Source organism: Ceratotherium simum, chromosome 3 (assembly GCF_057802395.1).
Source record: "Ceratotherium simum simum isolate JZ-2026a chromosome 3, ASM5780239v1, whole genome shotgun sequence".
NCBI classification, from domain to species: Eukaryota; Metazoa; Chordata; class Mammalia; order Perissodactyla; family Rhinocerotidae; genus Ceratotherium; species Ceratotherium simum.
The window spans coordinates 93477951-93492428 of record NC_141902.1 but is presented as its reverse complement, the minus strand read 5'-3'; the positions used below and the strand labels follow the sequence as shown (position 1 = coordinate 93492428).

The following is a 14478-nucleotide window of genomic DNA, read 5'->3' as shown; positions in this document are numbered from 1 at the left end:
CACCTCCACGGAAGGAATCATGGATTCCACCCAGAGCCCGCTGAGTTGCGTCCTAACCCTGTTGGAGGGTCAAGGGGTAAACCGAGGAAGCTGATCAATAAAAAACTATACAGTCGCCTGGAAAAATGGGTTTAGGGTACAGACTCCTAGATCCTGGCCCTTCAATACTTTGTCTTTGTATTGGGAGTTCTCAGTGCCCTCCACTCAGGCGGTGCTCGGGAGTTGGGGTTGGTGTGTCGCCCGGGCATGCCGTTCCCTCATGGAAAAACCTGCGAGAAGTTCCCGCAGCTAAGCCGGGTGGGAACGGGGTCCGGCGACCCCAAGTGCCCGGGCTGGACGTCCCGATAGCGGGCTCCGCCCAGGTTGAAGTTCATTGGATCGACAGAGATAAGTGGCAGGTCCCGAGCCAATGGAAGGTAAAACGCATCGAGCGCCCGCTCAGGATGGCTGCTTCCTGTTGGGCGGCAGTCCTGCGCATGTCCAGTAGCGAGCTGCCGCGGTCCCAGGCCCAGGGGAGTGACGGGGAGGTGCCCTTTAGCTCAGCTCTGAATGTTCCCCGGGTGCTTCTAACTCGCGCTTCGCTGTCCCGCGGGTGCCTGTGGGGAGAGGGACCACCTGGTCCGACCTCTGCCCGGGCCCGCGCCCACCGGAAGTTTCACACCCGAGCCCGTGGCGGCCCAGCGTAGGCCTGATGACCGGCTCCACGCCCGTAGGACTGGACGGGCCGCAGCGGAGACTGCAGCCGCGAGGTGAGCAATGCCCGGCGGCCGCCCGCCCCGAGCGGTTACGTCACCCCCTCGCCGGCGATTGGCCCCGGGGAGGCTGCGGCAGCCAATGGGCGCCTCGCCCAGGGCGCGGCTCTTCAAACCTGTCCTCCCCGGCGGCTGTCAGCCAGGTCCTGGGCGGGAGACCCATTCCCGGGCGGCTGCTCTGCGCCCCGGCCTTTCCTTCCTCCAGATTGCCCATCGGAAGGAGCTGCCTGAAGGGGTGCACAGGGTCAAGATCAAGGTCAGAGGCCTCCTTGAGTTGGAATTGAACACGGGAGGGGTTAGGAGCCCAGGCCCGGGTCAAGGAGCTTTGGTCGAGGAAGAGACCCAGGATCTGACTTCAGAGGCTTGAAAATGCCTATGGAATTCTGATCAAGCCAAACATGCTGTACGGAGAAAGCAGCGTTGCTGTTGTAACCACTAGACTTTGCGTCTTTCTCCCCATTTATGAGTGAGCTCCTTGGGGGCAGACAGCTGTTCTCATGGGTCCAGAGTAAGGGATCAATAAATGCTTGTAGAACGATTAAATGACTAGATGAAGTCCAGTTGAAATTATGTTTATCTAGATCCCTGAAAACCAGTAAGTACTAGTGGTCGTTTTTATCAACTCTAAATACTGGATTTAATAAGCTAACACTTACAGTGCACTTATCATGGTATGTGCGTGCACTTGAACGCTTTATTTGCATCTGTTCCAAACAATTCTACAAGGTAGGTACAAACACCACCCTCCCCTACACCCCCCCCCCCTTAGTAAAACTGAAGAAACTGAATTGGACCTAGAGAGCTTAAGTGAATTGGCTGAGGACACAAAGCTGCAGAGGCAAACGTCAACCCTGGAGCTGGTCAACCCTGGAGCTGGTCGTGGCCCGTGCGGGGTACTGTCTCCCAACGCTCTGCTTTCCACTGGTGGGAAGAGCACTGTATGTGGAGTCGCTGGGCCTTGAGTTTGGCCCTCTGCCCCTCTTGGTCCTAAGCTGTGTGACTGTGTAAGGGTTACCTTCTCTGGGAGTCTCTTCTGTCAAATGGGGGCGATTCTAGTTCCCAAGACTTTTTGGGATAATGCGCCTGACACTGGGAATTTGGATCTGGAGGGGCTCGGATCCTAGTCCAACGCCCCAGGGAGAGGCCACTTAAATACCTCATGTCCCCTTTGTGGGACGCTGAGCTTGCTTGAGTCAAAAGGACAAGGAAGGTACCGGCTCTGGACAGCTCAGAATCTTCCTGAGTCTGCTAGGACGTTAGCCAAGGCTCCCGCCCACCGAACGTTTGTGTAATGGATATCGTCTACCTCTGTGGTGAGGAGAATGGTATTTTCCCCATTTTACAGGTAAGGCAGCTGCTGTGTCCCGTAAGGGGCTCATCTCCAAGAATCTCCTCCGGTTCTAGCCCTACCCTCCGTCCCGCCGCCACCCCAACCGGCGAGCGGCCAGCAGAGGGCGCTTTCAGGGCATGGCCGAGGAGCGCCCAGGCTCCTGGTTCGGCTTCGGTTTCCGCGGCTTCGGGCAGGCGCTGGGCTCGGGGCGCGGGCGCCAGGTTCACAGCCCCGAGCCGCTGCGGGCGCCGGGCGCGGGCCTCGACGTCTGCCGCGTGAGCGCCAGCTGGAGCTACACCGCCTTCGTGAGCCGTGAGCACCCCCCTCGGGCCCCCTTCCGGCCCCCGGCGCTGGTTTCGCGGCCCACGCCCTCTCCAGCGCGCTCTCCGCCCCCGCAGGTGGAGGCCAGGTGGAGCTGTCGGGCGCGGCGGGCGGAGCGGCGGGCGGCTGCAGAGACGCGTGGGCTTCGGAGGCGCTGCTGGTGGTGTTGCGCGCGGGGCCGGGCCCCGGGCCCGGGGCGGAGCTGCAGGCCTGGGAGCCCGGCTCTGCGCTGCGCGGGGAGCCCCTCTGGGTCAAGACTGTGGTGTCGGAGGCCGAGAGGGAATACGGACCGGACGGCAAGACCCAGGCTGGGCCGCTGCCCCTGCTGCCCTGCGCCCGCGCCTACGTGAGCCCGCGGCCGCCCTTCTACCGACCTCTGGCCCCGGAGCTGCGGGCGCGCCGGCTGGAGCTGGGCGCCGAGCACGCGTTGCTGCTGGACGCTACGGGCCAAGTGTTCTCCTGGGGCGGCGGCAGGTGAGTGGGGGTGTGGCCAGGTGTAGGCCAGCTAGGCTTTTTGCGGGGGCGGGGGCGGGTAAATGTAGCAGGAGTGGGAGATGAGCATATGGGGGCAGGTGAATGTGAATGGGGGGGGAAGGGGAGGGAGACCCTTTGATGTGTCTAGTTGACTAGCGTCTCCCTTGCTCAGGCATGGACAGCTGGGCCACGGGACTCTGGAGGCAGAGCTGGAGCCCAGGCTGTTGGAGGCGCTGCAGGGCCTGGCCATGGCTGAGGTGGCCGCAGGGGGCTGGCACTCTGTGTGTGTGAGTGGTGAGTGACCTAGGGCTTCTCTAAACCAGCTCAGGGTCTTGTTGGCTCCAAACCTTCCTCTTCCTTCCTCCTCCTCTTCCAATTTTGCTGAGTGGCCTAGCCAGGCCTCCTTCCCAGCTCATCCCAGATCAGCCAGCCCAGTCATTCATGACTCCTAAATGCCACTCAGATTCAGTGCCTTTGCCACCGCCATCTCCCCTCACACGGGGGCTGCTGCAGGTGGTTCCTACCTGTCACTGGCCTCACCGGCCCTCCCATCCACCCGCCCCCAGCCAGGGCTATATTTCTAAAATACTTCTTGAGGGGGCAGCCGAGCCAAGGAAAATGGAGAAGAAAGGCTGCAGTTGCCCACATGCCATGATGTGTGGCACACAGTAGGCACTCGCATCCCCACAGGGAGGAAGATGGTGGTGAGTGTGAGGCCTGCTGTTGTGCCCAGAATGAGGAGTTTCACTTTAAATTGTGTTGAGGCCCCCACCCTGGCAGGTGATCCAGGTGCAGCTGTTCCTAGGCTGTTGGGGGGTGCTGGGAGCAGATGAGCTTTGCAAGGATCTGCATCTGGAGCTTTGGCTGCCACTTACATCACGAGGGTGCTTTCAAAACTACCTGTGCCTGCACTCTCTCCTCATATTCTCAGGCAATGGGCCTGGGTTGACAGCCAGGCTCGAGAACTCCTGGGCTAGAGGGAAAAGAAGAGTGGGCTGGAAACAGAGCCCAGTGGGAAGTCTCACACTAAGGAGGAGGAATTTGAAGCCTTGAGTTGGGTATGGTGGTTGAGCACAGATGCTTCAAACCAGGCTTCCTAGGTTCAAAGCATCACTCTGCCCCTTGTGACCTCAGGCAGAACACTAACCTCTTCATGCCTCAAGTTGTCTTGTAAATAAAATGGGAATATTGTGTAAAATTGGGATATTGTCATATAACCCCCTGTAGAGCTGTTATGAGAATTAAATGATTATATTTGAAAACTGCTTAAAACATTGGCACAGATTAAACACTTGATAAAAATGAGCTACTGTTGTTAGTGAACTTTTAGCATTAGGGCTGTTGTTCCAGCCAACAAACTGTAGTGTTGTGGGAGGCGAGAAAGGTGCGAGCTTCAGCAGGAGGCTTCAGCAGGACCAGTGGTGAGTGGGGCTGAATAAAGGGCCATGGGCTCAGTGGATTTGAAAAGGAACCTGTTGGGGAACTTCCAGGGATACATTTCCGAAGTGTGTGTGGTAGGAGGTGGAGAGGGGGGCAATTTAGCAACAAAGGGGAAAAGTGAAAATGGAGTGGAATGTCCAGTGAGAGACTTCCTTTAAAGAAAAGGGTGACCAGAAGGCACTTGGTGGGGAGGGAACCTGTGATGACCAGGAAGCTGCTGGCTCGAGGGAGGCACTCTGGAGGGCGAACTTGGCAGGGCAGACCTTAGTTGTCCCCAGGGAGCTAGTAGGGTGTAGGGGAGTTTGGAGGGATGCAGGGGGCTTAGGCAGAGTGGGGGTTCACAGTTTGTTTAATGGGTCCCCTTTATCTTTCTTTCAGAGACTGGAGATATATATATCTGGGGCTGGAATGAATCAGGACAGCTGGCCCTGCCCGCCAGGAGCCTTGCAGAGGATGGAAAGACAATCGCGGGGGAAGGTGAGGGTCAATTCTTGACTTTCACACATTTCTTTCGTTCCTGACTCCTGGCCATATGCAGGCCTTGAAGTTTATAGTGCTCAGAAGGGACATGTGACATCCTTGGGACCCCAAGACACCCCACAGGACTTGAGCCCCTTATGGGAAAGAGCATGGCAAGGCTGATGCCAGTGTCAGCACTACACTCGGCACAAACTTGTCAACTCCAGCACTTGGGGAATGCAGGGGTTGGGAGCATCAGCTTTGGGGCTAGAGGATAATGTGCTTCATTGAGCTGTTGTATTGAGTGAGCTAATGTATGTCTTATTGCTTCTCTGAAGCAATTGGACTGAATGAAGATGGTTCTGAAGTGAAGAGAACAGCTGGAGGAGAGGATGGCACCCCTTCCCCGTTCATAGCCGTGCAGCCCTTCCCAGCTTTATTGGATCTCCCCCTGGGCTCAGATGCCGTCAAGGCCAGCTGTGGATCCCGGCACACAGCAGTGGTGACAAGTGAGTGGGGCTGGGTGGGCTGGTTCAGGATGGAGCAGGAGGTCACTCCACCCCCCTCTCTAGCTGGTGGCTGCAGAAGAGGGTGTGATCACCTAAAAAACTATTTTAAGCGTCTTTGACATGTACTGAGTAGCTACCTCAGTGAATAAAGCCCTAACCCCCACGTAGCTTTAACAGTGACTCCCAGCCTGTCAGGCTGAGAAGGTTCTTCCTTCTGGGGAGGGACTAATGTTTGCCAGCCTCTCCCTCAGACAGCAGCGCCTGCGCAGTCCGGCTTCTAAGACTCCTGAACTCAGTAGCTGTGAGGTGCAGGCCAATCAGTTGGCAAACAGGAGGGTAAACTTTTTCAGTCTAGATCCTTTACCCCCCTAAACATGATTAGACAGTTGTTAAGAAGAGAGAGAGAATGTGTTGTGCTATGCCAAGCAAATCTCATGAAGATTACACATGCGCCGAGTGAGGATGTTTCCGTCAACGACAGGCGGCATATAGAGCCTAGGTGTGTAGCAGGCTGTACTATCTAGGTTTGTGTAAGTACACGCTGTTGTGTTCGCACAACGACATTGCCTAATGACGAATTTCTCATAACATTTCCCCGCCAAGTGACACATTTCTGTAATGTGCTGGCTGTGGCTTGTGGCAGGCCAAGGTAGACAAATGCCTTGTTAAAGAGCAGTGCTGACGGCCCCTACTCTCTTTTTGGTTGCAGGAATGGGGGAGCTCTACACCTGGGGTTGGGGTAAGTAAAGGGTTTGCTCTTGTGAAGCTTAAACCAAGGGGAGGAAAGACCTGGGAGCTGAGAGCAGGTGACAACAGCTATGCAGACAAGTGGAAGCAGGGGCCTCGGCCTGACCACTGGGAAGACCAGGGCTGAAAAGCTGTGAATTCCCTACTGTGGAACAGATCTAGGCAAACTCAGAAGGTCAGAGATCAGACAGGAGAGAAATAGGAGAGGATACCAGTACTTCCCATCTACCTTCCTGAAAAAGTATTTGTCTTAGGGAATATTTAGCCAGCGTTTATGAAGCATCTTTTGGTCTGGCACTGGGTAGAGAAAAAGATAACACAAAAATCTCTGCTCTGAGCATTTGGGCTTAGGAGCGAGGAACCTGGAGGTGCATCTTGTCTGGAGTGGCTGGTGGCCACTGCCTCTTGGGGACCTGTGGGCTTGCCTGGCCCTGGAGGCTCTGTGGTGCTGGTCTCCTGAGTTCAGAGAGCAGACAGCAGCAGAGTGGTGGCTTAAACTCAGCACTTCGGTCGATGGGCTGGTTTTCCTTCCTGGAGGGGAAAAGCCTCATGGCCCAGTGGAGAGGATGGCAAAAGGACTCGTTTCACTTTAGGTAAATATGGACAGCTCGGCCACGAGGACACAACCAGCTTGGATCGGCCCTGCCGTGTGGAATACTTTGTAGATAAGCAACTCCAAGTAAGGGCTGTGAGCTGTGGGCCCTGGAACACCTACGTGTATGCTGTGGAGAAAGAGAAGAGCTGACAGCCATAGATAAGGGCATGAAATAAATGTACAGTATAGTAAAAAATTGTAAAGCTAACACCTGTGAAACTCCCACCCAGGTCAAGGAAAACCGTTGCCAGCACCTCAGAGGCTCCGCATTGCCCCTTCCCATCACAGCCCTCTCGCTTCACCCTGGAGCAACATCCTCAGCTTTGTCCTCACATCAGAAACACCTAGAAAGCTTTAGAGACACATGTCCAAGGCCAGCACCGCAGACAGTGAGATCAGACCCTCTGGGTGTGGGGCCTAGACATGGATAGATTCTAAAGCACCCACCCCCCCGCCCCGGCCCAGGTGATTTTGAGGTAGTGCCAAGATTGGGAACCATTAGAGATCATCTTCTTTCGTTATCCACTTAACTGTTTTCACTTAGAATTGTACCACCCTCTTAGCAACATATTTTCAAGTACCGTGTCTGACCAGGCAAGGGAAACAATAGAAAAACAAATGGGACTACATCAAACTAAAAAGCTTCTATACAGCAAAGGAAACCATCAATAAAACAAAAAGACAACATAACAATTGGGAGAAGATATTTGCAAACCATATATCTGATAAGGGGTTAACATCCAAAATATAGAGGGCAGCCCAGTGGCATACTGGTTAAGTTTGCGCGCTCCGCTTCGGTGGCCTGGGGTTCGCCGGTTCGGATCCTGGGCGTGGATCTATGCACTGCTCATCAAGCCATGCTGAGGCGGCGTCCCACATAAAGCAACTAAAAGGATGTACAACGATGACATACAACGATGACATACAGCTATCTACTGGGGTTTTGGGGAGAAAAAAAGGAGGAAGATTGGCAACAGATGTTAGCTCAGGGCCAGTCTTCCTCAAAAAAAAATATCCAAAATATATAAAGAACTCATACATCTCAATGACAAAAAAAAACTAACAACCCAATTAAAAAATGGCCAAAACACCTGAACAGACATTTCTCCAAAGAAGATATACAGATGGCCAACAGGCACCTGAAAAGATGTTCAATATCATTAACTTATCAGGGAGATGCAAACCAAAACTACAATGAGATATCACCTCACTCCCATCAGAATGGCTATAATTAACAAGACAGGAAACAAGTGTTGGAGAGGATGTGGGGAGAAGGGAACTCTCATACACTGCTGGTGGGAGTGCAAACTGGTCCAGCCACTATGGAAAACAGTATGGAGATTCCTCAAAAAATTAAGAATAGAACTACATATGATCCAGCTATTCCACTGCTGGGTATTTATCCAAAGAACGTGAAAACACCAATGCGTAAAGGTACGTGTGCCCCTGTGTTCATTGCAGCGTTATTCACAATAGCCAAGACTTGGAAGCAACCTAAGTGCCCATCAAGGGACGAATGGATAAAGAAGATGTGGTATATATACACAATGGAATACTACTCAGCCATTTGTGACAACGTGGATGGACATTGAAGGTATTACGCTAAGTGAAGTAAGTCAGAGGGAGAAGGTCAAATACCGTATGATCTCATTCATAAGTAGAAGATAAAAACAACAACAAAAAAACACAGAGACAGAGATTGGATTGGTGGTTAGCAGAGGGGAAGGGGAGACGGAGAGGGGGAGGGATGATTAGGCACATGTGTGTGGTGATGGGTTGTAATTAGTATTTGGGTGGTGAACGTGATGTAATCTATGCAGAAATAGAAGTATAATGATGTACACCTGAGATTTATACAATGTTATAAACCAATGTTACCACAATAAAAAAAAATAAAATTGAACCACCCTTGTATGCATTATTATATGACGTAGTTTAGTTTGTCTGCTTTTGAACTTTAGGTAAATGGAATCATTCTGTGTATGTTCTCTTGTGTCTTGTTTTTTCATTCAACACTGTACAATCCATCTATGTTGTGTCCTGCAGTTCATTCATTTTTATTGTTATACGGTATTCCATTGTATGAATATACCTCGTTATATATTCTTTTGTTGATGTTCATTTTTTTCCTTGAATTAAAATACATAATTTACTATCTTAACTTTTTTAAGTGTACAGTTCAGTGGTATTAAATACATTCACATTGTTGTGCAGCCATCACCACCATCCATCCCCATAACTCTTTTCATCTTGTAAATCTGAAACTCGACACCTATTAAACCATAACTTCCAGGGGCTGGCCCGGTGGCGTAGTGGTTAGGTGCACGCACTCCGCTGCGGTGACCTGGGGTTCTTGGGTTTGGATCCCGGGTGCGCACCAACGCACCGCTTGTCTAAGCCATGCTGTGGTGGCGTCCCATACAAAGTAGAGGAAGATGAGCACAAATATTAGCCCAGGGCCAGTCTTCCTCAGCAAAAAGAGGAGGATTGGCATTGGATGTTAGCTCAGGGCTAATCTTCCTCACAACAAAAGCTAAAAAACAAAAAACAGTAACTTCCCATTCCCTCCTCCCCCTAGCCCCTGGCAACAACCATTCTACTTTCTGCCTCTATGATTTTGACTACTCTAGGTACTTCACATAAGTGGAATCATACAGTATTTATCTTTTTGTGACTGGCTTATTTCACTTAACATAATGTCCTGAAGGTTCATCCATGTTGTAGCATGTGTCAGAATCTCCTTCCTTTTTAGGCATGACAAATATTCCATTGCATATATATACTGCATTTTGTTTATCCATTCATTGGTCCATGGACACTTGGGTTGCTTCCATGTTTTAGCTATTGTGAATAACGCTGCTATGAACATGGGTGTACAAATATCTCTTTGAGACCCTGTTTTCAATTCTTTGGGGTATATACCCAAAGTGGAATTGCTGGGTCATATGGTAATTCTATTTTTAATTTTTTGAGGAGCCTGCATATTGTTTTCCACAGCGACTGTACCATTTTACATTCCTGCCAGCAGTGCACAAGGGTTCTAATTTTTCCACATCCTCACCCAACACATTGTTTTCTGTTTTTTTGATAGTAGCTGTCCTGACAGGTAGTATCTCATTGTAGTTTTGATTTGCATTTTCCTAATGATTAGTGATGTTGAGCATCTTTTCAGTGCTTATTGGCCAATCATATATGTTCTTTGGAGAAATGTCTATTCAGGTCCTTTGCCCATTTTTGAACGGGGTTTTTGTTGTTGAGTTTTAGGAGTTCTCTATATATTCTAGATGTTAATCCCTTATCAGATATGTGATTTGGAAATATTTTCTCCCATTCTGTGGGTTGCCTTTTTCCTCTGTTGATAGTGACTCTTGATGTAAAAATTTTTTAGTTTTCATGAAGTGCAGTTTGTCTATTTTTTCTTTTGTTGCCTATGCCTTTGCTGTCATACTCAAGAAATCATTAACAAATCCAATGTCATGAAGCTTTTTTCCTGTGTTTTCTTGTTTTAGGTCTCACATGTCTTGATCCATTTTGAGTTAATTTTTGTATTTGGTAAGGGTCCAACTTCATTCTTTTGCATGTGGATATCCAATATTCCCAGCACTATTTCTTGAAAAGACTGTCCTTTTCCCATTGAATGGTCTTGGTACCCTTGTCAAAAATTATTTGACCATATATGTGAGGATTTATTTCTGGGCTCTCTATTCTACTCCATTGATGTATATGTCTGTCTTTGAGCCAGTACCACACTGTTTTGATTACTGTGGCTTTGTAGTAGGTTTTGAAATCAGGAAGTGTAAGTCTTCCAGTTTTGTTCTTCTTTTCCAAGATTGTTTTGGCTGTCTGGGGTCCCTTGAGATTCCATATGAATTTAAGGATGGGTGTTTTCTATTTCTGCAGAAAACACCATTGGGATTTTGATAGGGGTTGCATTGAATCCGTAGATTGCTTTGGATAGTATTGACGTTTTAACAATATTAAGTCTTCTAATCCACGAACGTGGGATGTGTTTCCATTTATTTATGATTTTTTTTTTTTTTGACTGGGAGAGATTTGCCCTGAGCTAACATCTTTGCCAGTCTTCCTCTCTCTCTTTTTCTCTCCCCAAAGCCCCAGTACGTGGTTGTATATTCTAGTTGTAAGTCCTTCTAGTTCCTCTGTGTGAGCAGCTGCCTCAGCATGGCTACTGACAGACGAATGGTGTGGTTCCGCACCTGGGAACCGAACCTGGGCCACTGGAGCAGAGTGCGCTGAACTTTAACCACTAGGCCATCAGGGCTGGCTCTATTTATGTCTTTTTTAAAATTTCTTTCAGCAGTGTTTTGTAGTTTTCTTTGTATGTATCTTTCACTTCTTTGGTTAATTCCTAAGTTTTTTTTTTTTTGATGCTATTGTAAATGGAATTGGTTTTGTAATTTCCTTTTCAGATTGTTCTGTTTGTGTATAGAAATGCAACTGATTTTTGTGTATTGATTTTGTATCCTGCTACTTTGCTGAATTCATTTATTAGTTCTAACAGCTTTTTTGTGGAGTCTTTAGGATTTTCTATATATAAGATCATATCTGCAAACAGATAATTTTACTTCTTCCTTTCCAATTTGGATGCCTTTTATTTCTTCTGTTGCCTAATGGCTCTGACTAGAACTTCTGGTACTGTGTTGAATAGCAGTGGTGAACGCTGGCATCCTTGCTTTGTTCCTGGTCTTAGAGGAAAAGCTTTCAGTCTTTCTCTGTTGGGTATTATGTTTGCTGTGGGCTTTTCGTATATGGCGTTTATTATGTGGAGATAGTTTCCTTCTTTTCCAATTTTGTTGAGTGTTTTTATCATGAAAGGGTGTTGAATTTTGTCAAATGCTTTTTCTGCATTAATTGAGATAATCATGCAGATTTTTTCCTTTTATTTATTTATTTTTTTTGGTGAGGAAGATCAGCCCTGAGCTAACATCCTTGCCAATCCTCGTCTTTTTTTACTGAGGAAGACTGGCCCTGGGCTAACATCTGTGCACATCTTCCTCCACTTTACATGGGACGCCACAACAGCATGGCCTGACAAGCAGTGCATCGGCGCGCGCCTGGGATCCGAACCCGGGCTGCCAGCAGCGGAGCACGCACACTTAACCGCTATGCCACGGGGCCATCCCCTCCTTCATATTGTTGATGTGGCATATTAAATTGATCATCCTGGCATTCCAGGAATAAATCCCACTTGTCATGGTGTATAATCCTTTTAATGTGCTGCTAAATTCTGTTTGCTAGTATTTTGTTGAGGATTTCTGCATCACTGTTCAAAAGGGGTATTGGTCTGTAGTTTTCTTATAGTGTCTTCGTCAGGCATTGGTATCAGGGTTATGCTGGCCTCAGAGAATGAGTTAGGAAGCGTTCCCTCCTCTTCAGTTTTTGGAAAAGTTTGAAAAGGGTTGGTATTAGATCTTTAAATGTTTGGTAGAATTCACCAGTAAAGCCATCTGGTCCCAGGCTTTTCTTGGGAGATTTCTGATTACTGATTCAATCTCCTTTTAGTTATAGGTCTATTCAGATTGTCTATGTCTTCATGATTTAGTCTTGGTAGGCTATGTGTTTCATCTAGGTTATCCAATTTGTTGGCATACAGTTGTTCATAGTACTGTATTATAATCCTTTTTATTTCTGTAGAATCAGTATTAATGTCCCTACTTTCATTTCTGATTTTAGTAATTTGAGCCTTCTTTCTTTTTTCCTTAGTCCATCTAGCTAAAAGTTTGTCAATTGTTGATCTTTCCAAAGAACCAACGTTTGGTTTCACTGATTTTTCTGTATTGCTTTTCTGTTCTCAATGTCATTTATTTCTGCTATAATCTTTATTATTTCCTTCCTTCTGCTAGCTTTGGGTTTAGTTTGTTCTTTTTTGTAGTTCCTTAAGTGGAAAGTTAGGTTGTTGACTTGAGATCTTTTCTTGCTTTTTAATGTGAGCATTTATAGCTGTAAAATTTCCCCTTAGCACCACTTTTGCTGCATCCTATGTGTTTTGGTATGTTGTTCTTTTTTTTTTTTTTTGAGGAAGATCAGCCCTAAGCTAACATCAATGCCAATTCTCCTCTTTTTTGCTGAGGAAGATAGGCCCTGGGCTAACATCCGTGCCCATCTTCCTCTACTTTATATGTGATGCCACCACAGCATCACTTGACAAGCGGTACGTCGGTGCGCACTGGGGATTCGAACCTGCAAACCCTCAGGCCGCCAAAGCGGAGTGCATGCACTTAACTGCTGCGCCACCAGGCTGGCCTTGGTATGTTGTTTTTGTTTTCATTCGTCTCTAAGTATTTTCTAATTTCCTCTATGATTTCTTCTTTGATTCATTGGTTGTTTAAAAGTGTGTTAATTTCTACAATATTGTGAATTTTCAGTTTTGTTATTGATTTCTTTTTTTAAAGATTTTATTTATTTATTTTTCCCCCCAAAGCCCCAGTAGATAGTTGTGTGTCACAGCTGCACATCCTTCTAGTTGCTGTATGTGGGACGCGGCCTCAGCATGGCCGGAGAAGCAGCGCGTCGGTGCGAGCCCGGGATCCGAACCCGGGTCGCCAGCAGCGGAGCGCGCTCACTTAACCACCAAGCCACGGGGCCGGCCCCTTGTTATTGATTTCTAACTTCATCCCACTGTGGTCAGAGAAGATACTTGGTATGATATCTATCTTTTTAAATCTATTGAGACTTTTTTTTTTTTCAGTGAGGACGATTAGCCCTGAGCTAACATCTATTGCCAATCCTCCTCTTTTTTGCTGAAGAAGAATGGCCCTGAGCTAACATCTGTGCCCATCTTCCTCTATTTTATATGGGACGCCTGCCACAGCATGGCTTGATGAGCGGTGCATAAGTCAGAGCCCGGGATCTGATCTTGTGAGCCCTGGGCTGCTGAAGCAGAGTGGGCAAACTTAACCGTTACGCCACCAGGCCAGCCCCAAAATCTATTGAGACTTAATTTGTGGCCTAACATATGGTCTGTCCTGGAAAATGTCCCTTGTGCACGTGAGAAGAATGTACATTCTGTTGTTGTTGGGTAGAGTGTTCTGTATATGTCTGTTAGATCTGGTTCGTTTATTGTGTTGTTCAAGTCCTCTATTTCCTTACTTATCTTCTGTCTGGTTGTTCTATCCATTATTGTGAGCAGGTATTGAAGTCTCCAACTATTATTGTAGAACTGTTTCTCCCTTCAATTCTGTCAGTTTTTGTTTCATGTATTTTGATGGTTTGTCATTAGGTGCATAAACATTTATAATTGTTATACTTCTTGCTATATTGAACCTTTCATTAATATATAATGTCTTTTTTGACTCTTGTAACCTTTTTTTTTTTTTTTTTTTCCCCAGCCTGCAAACACTTGTCAACTCTCTGTCTGACTGAGGGAAATCGAGCATGGTTACATTCAGAATTATTGATTTTTTTTTTTTTTTATTGATTTTTAATGGTTTCTAACATTGTGAAATTTTGGGTTGTACATTTTTGTTTGTCCATCACCACATATATGACTCCCTTCACCCCTTTTGCCCCGCCCCCACCCCCACTGCCCGGGTAACCACAGTCCAGTTTTCTCTGTCCATGTGTTGGTTTATATTCCACATATGAGTGAGATCATACAGTGTTTGTCTTTCTCTCTCTGGCTTATTTCACTTAACATAATACGCTCCAGGCCCATCCATGTTGTTGCAAATGGGACGATTTTGTCTTGTTTTATGGCTGAGTAGTATTCCATTGTATATATATATACCACATTTTCTTAATCCAGTCGTCAGTCGAGGGACACTTAGGTTGCTTCCACTTCTTGGCTATGGTGAATAATGCTGCAATGAACATAGGGGTGCATAAGCCTCTTTG

At 47.7% G+C, this 14478-nt stretch overlaps 1 protein-coding gene across 5 annotated transcripts; it reads left to right on the top strand.

Annotated features, from left to right (window-relative positions):
* Positions 1-308: 308 nt before the first annotated feature.
* Positions 309-14136, top strand: RCCD1 (RCC1 domain containing 1). Of its 5 annotated transcripts, XM_087428968.1 has the most exons (9): positions 776-1008; positions 1522-1645; positions 2098-2394; positions 2481-2877; positions 3050-3171; positions 4696-4794; positions 5115-5285; positions 5995-6024; positions 6626-8788. In XM_087428968.1, the coding sequence occupies exons 3-9, from the start codon at positions 2220-2222 to the stop codon at positions 6775-6777; spliced, it is 1146 nt and encodes a 381-aa protein (XP_087285094.1). In that variant the 5' UTR covers positions 776-1008; positions 1522-1645; positions 2098-2219; the 3' UTR covers positions 6778-8788. The 5 variants fall into 5 exon arrangements, with proteins under 5 accessions (XP_087285096.1, XP_004432021.1, XP_087285097.1 ...); XM_087428970.1 differs by lacking the exons at positions 776-1008; positions 1522-1645; positions 6626-8788 and adding exons at positions 309-749; positions 13974-14136; XM_004431964.3 differs by lacking the exons at positions 776-1008; positions 1522-1645 and adding an exon at positions 446-749.
* Positions 14137-14478: the final 342 nt, after the last annotated feature.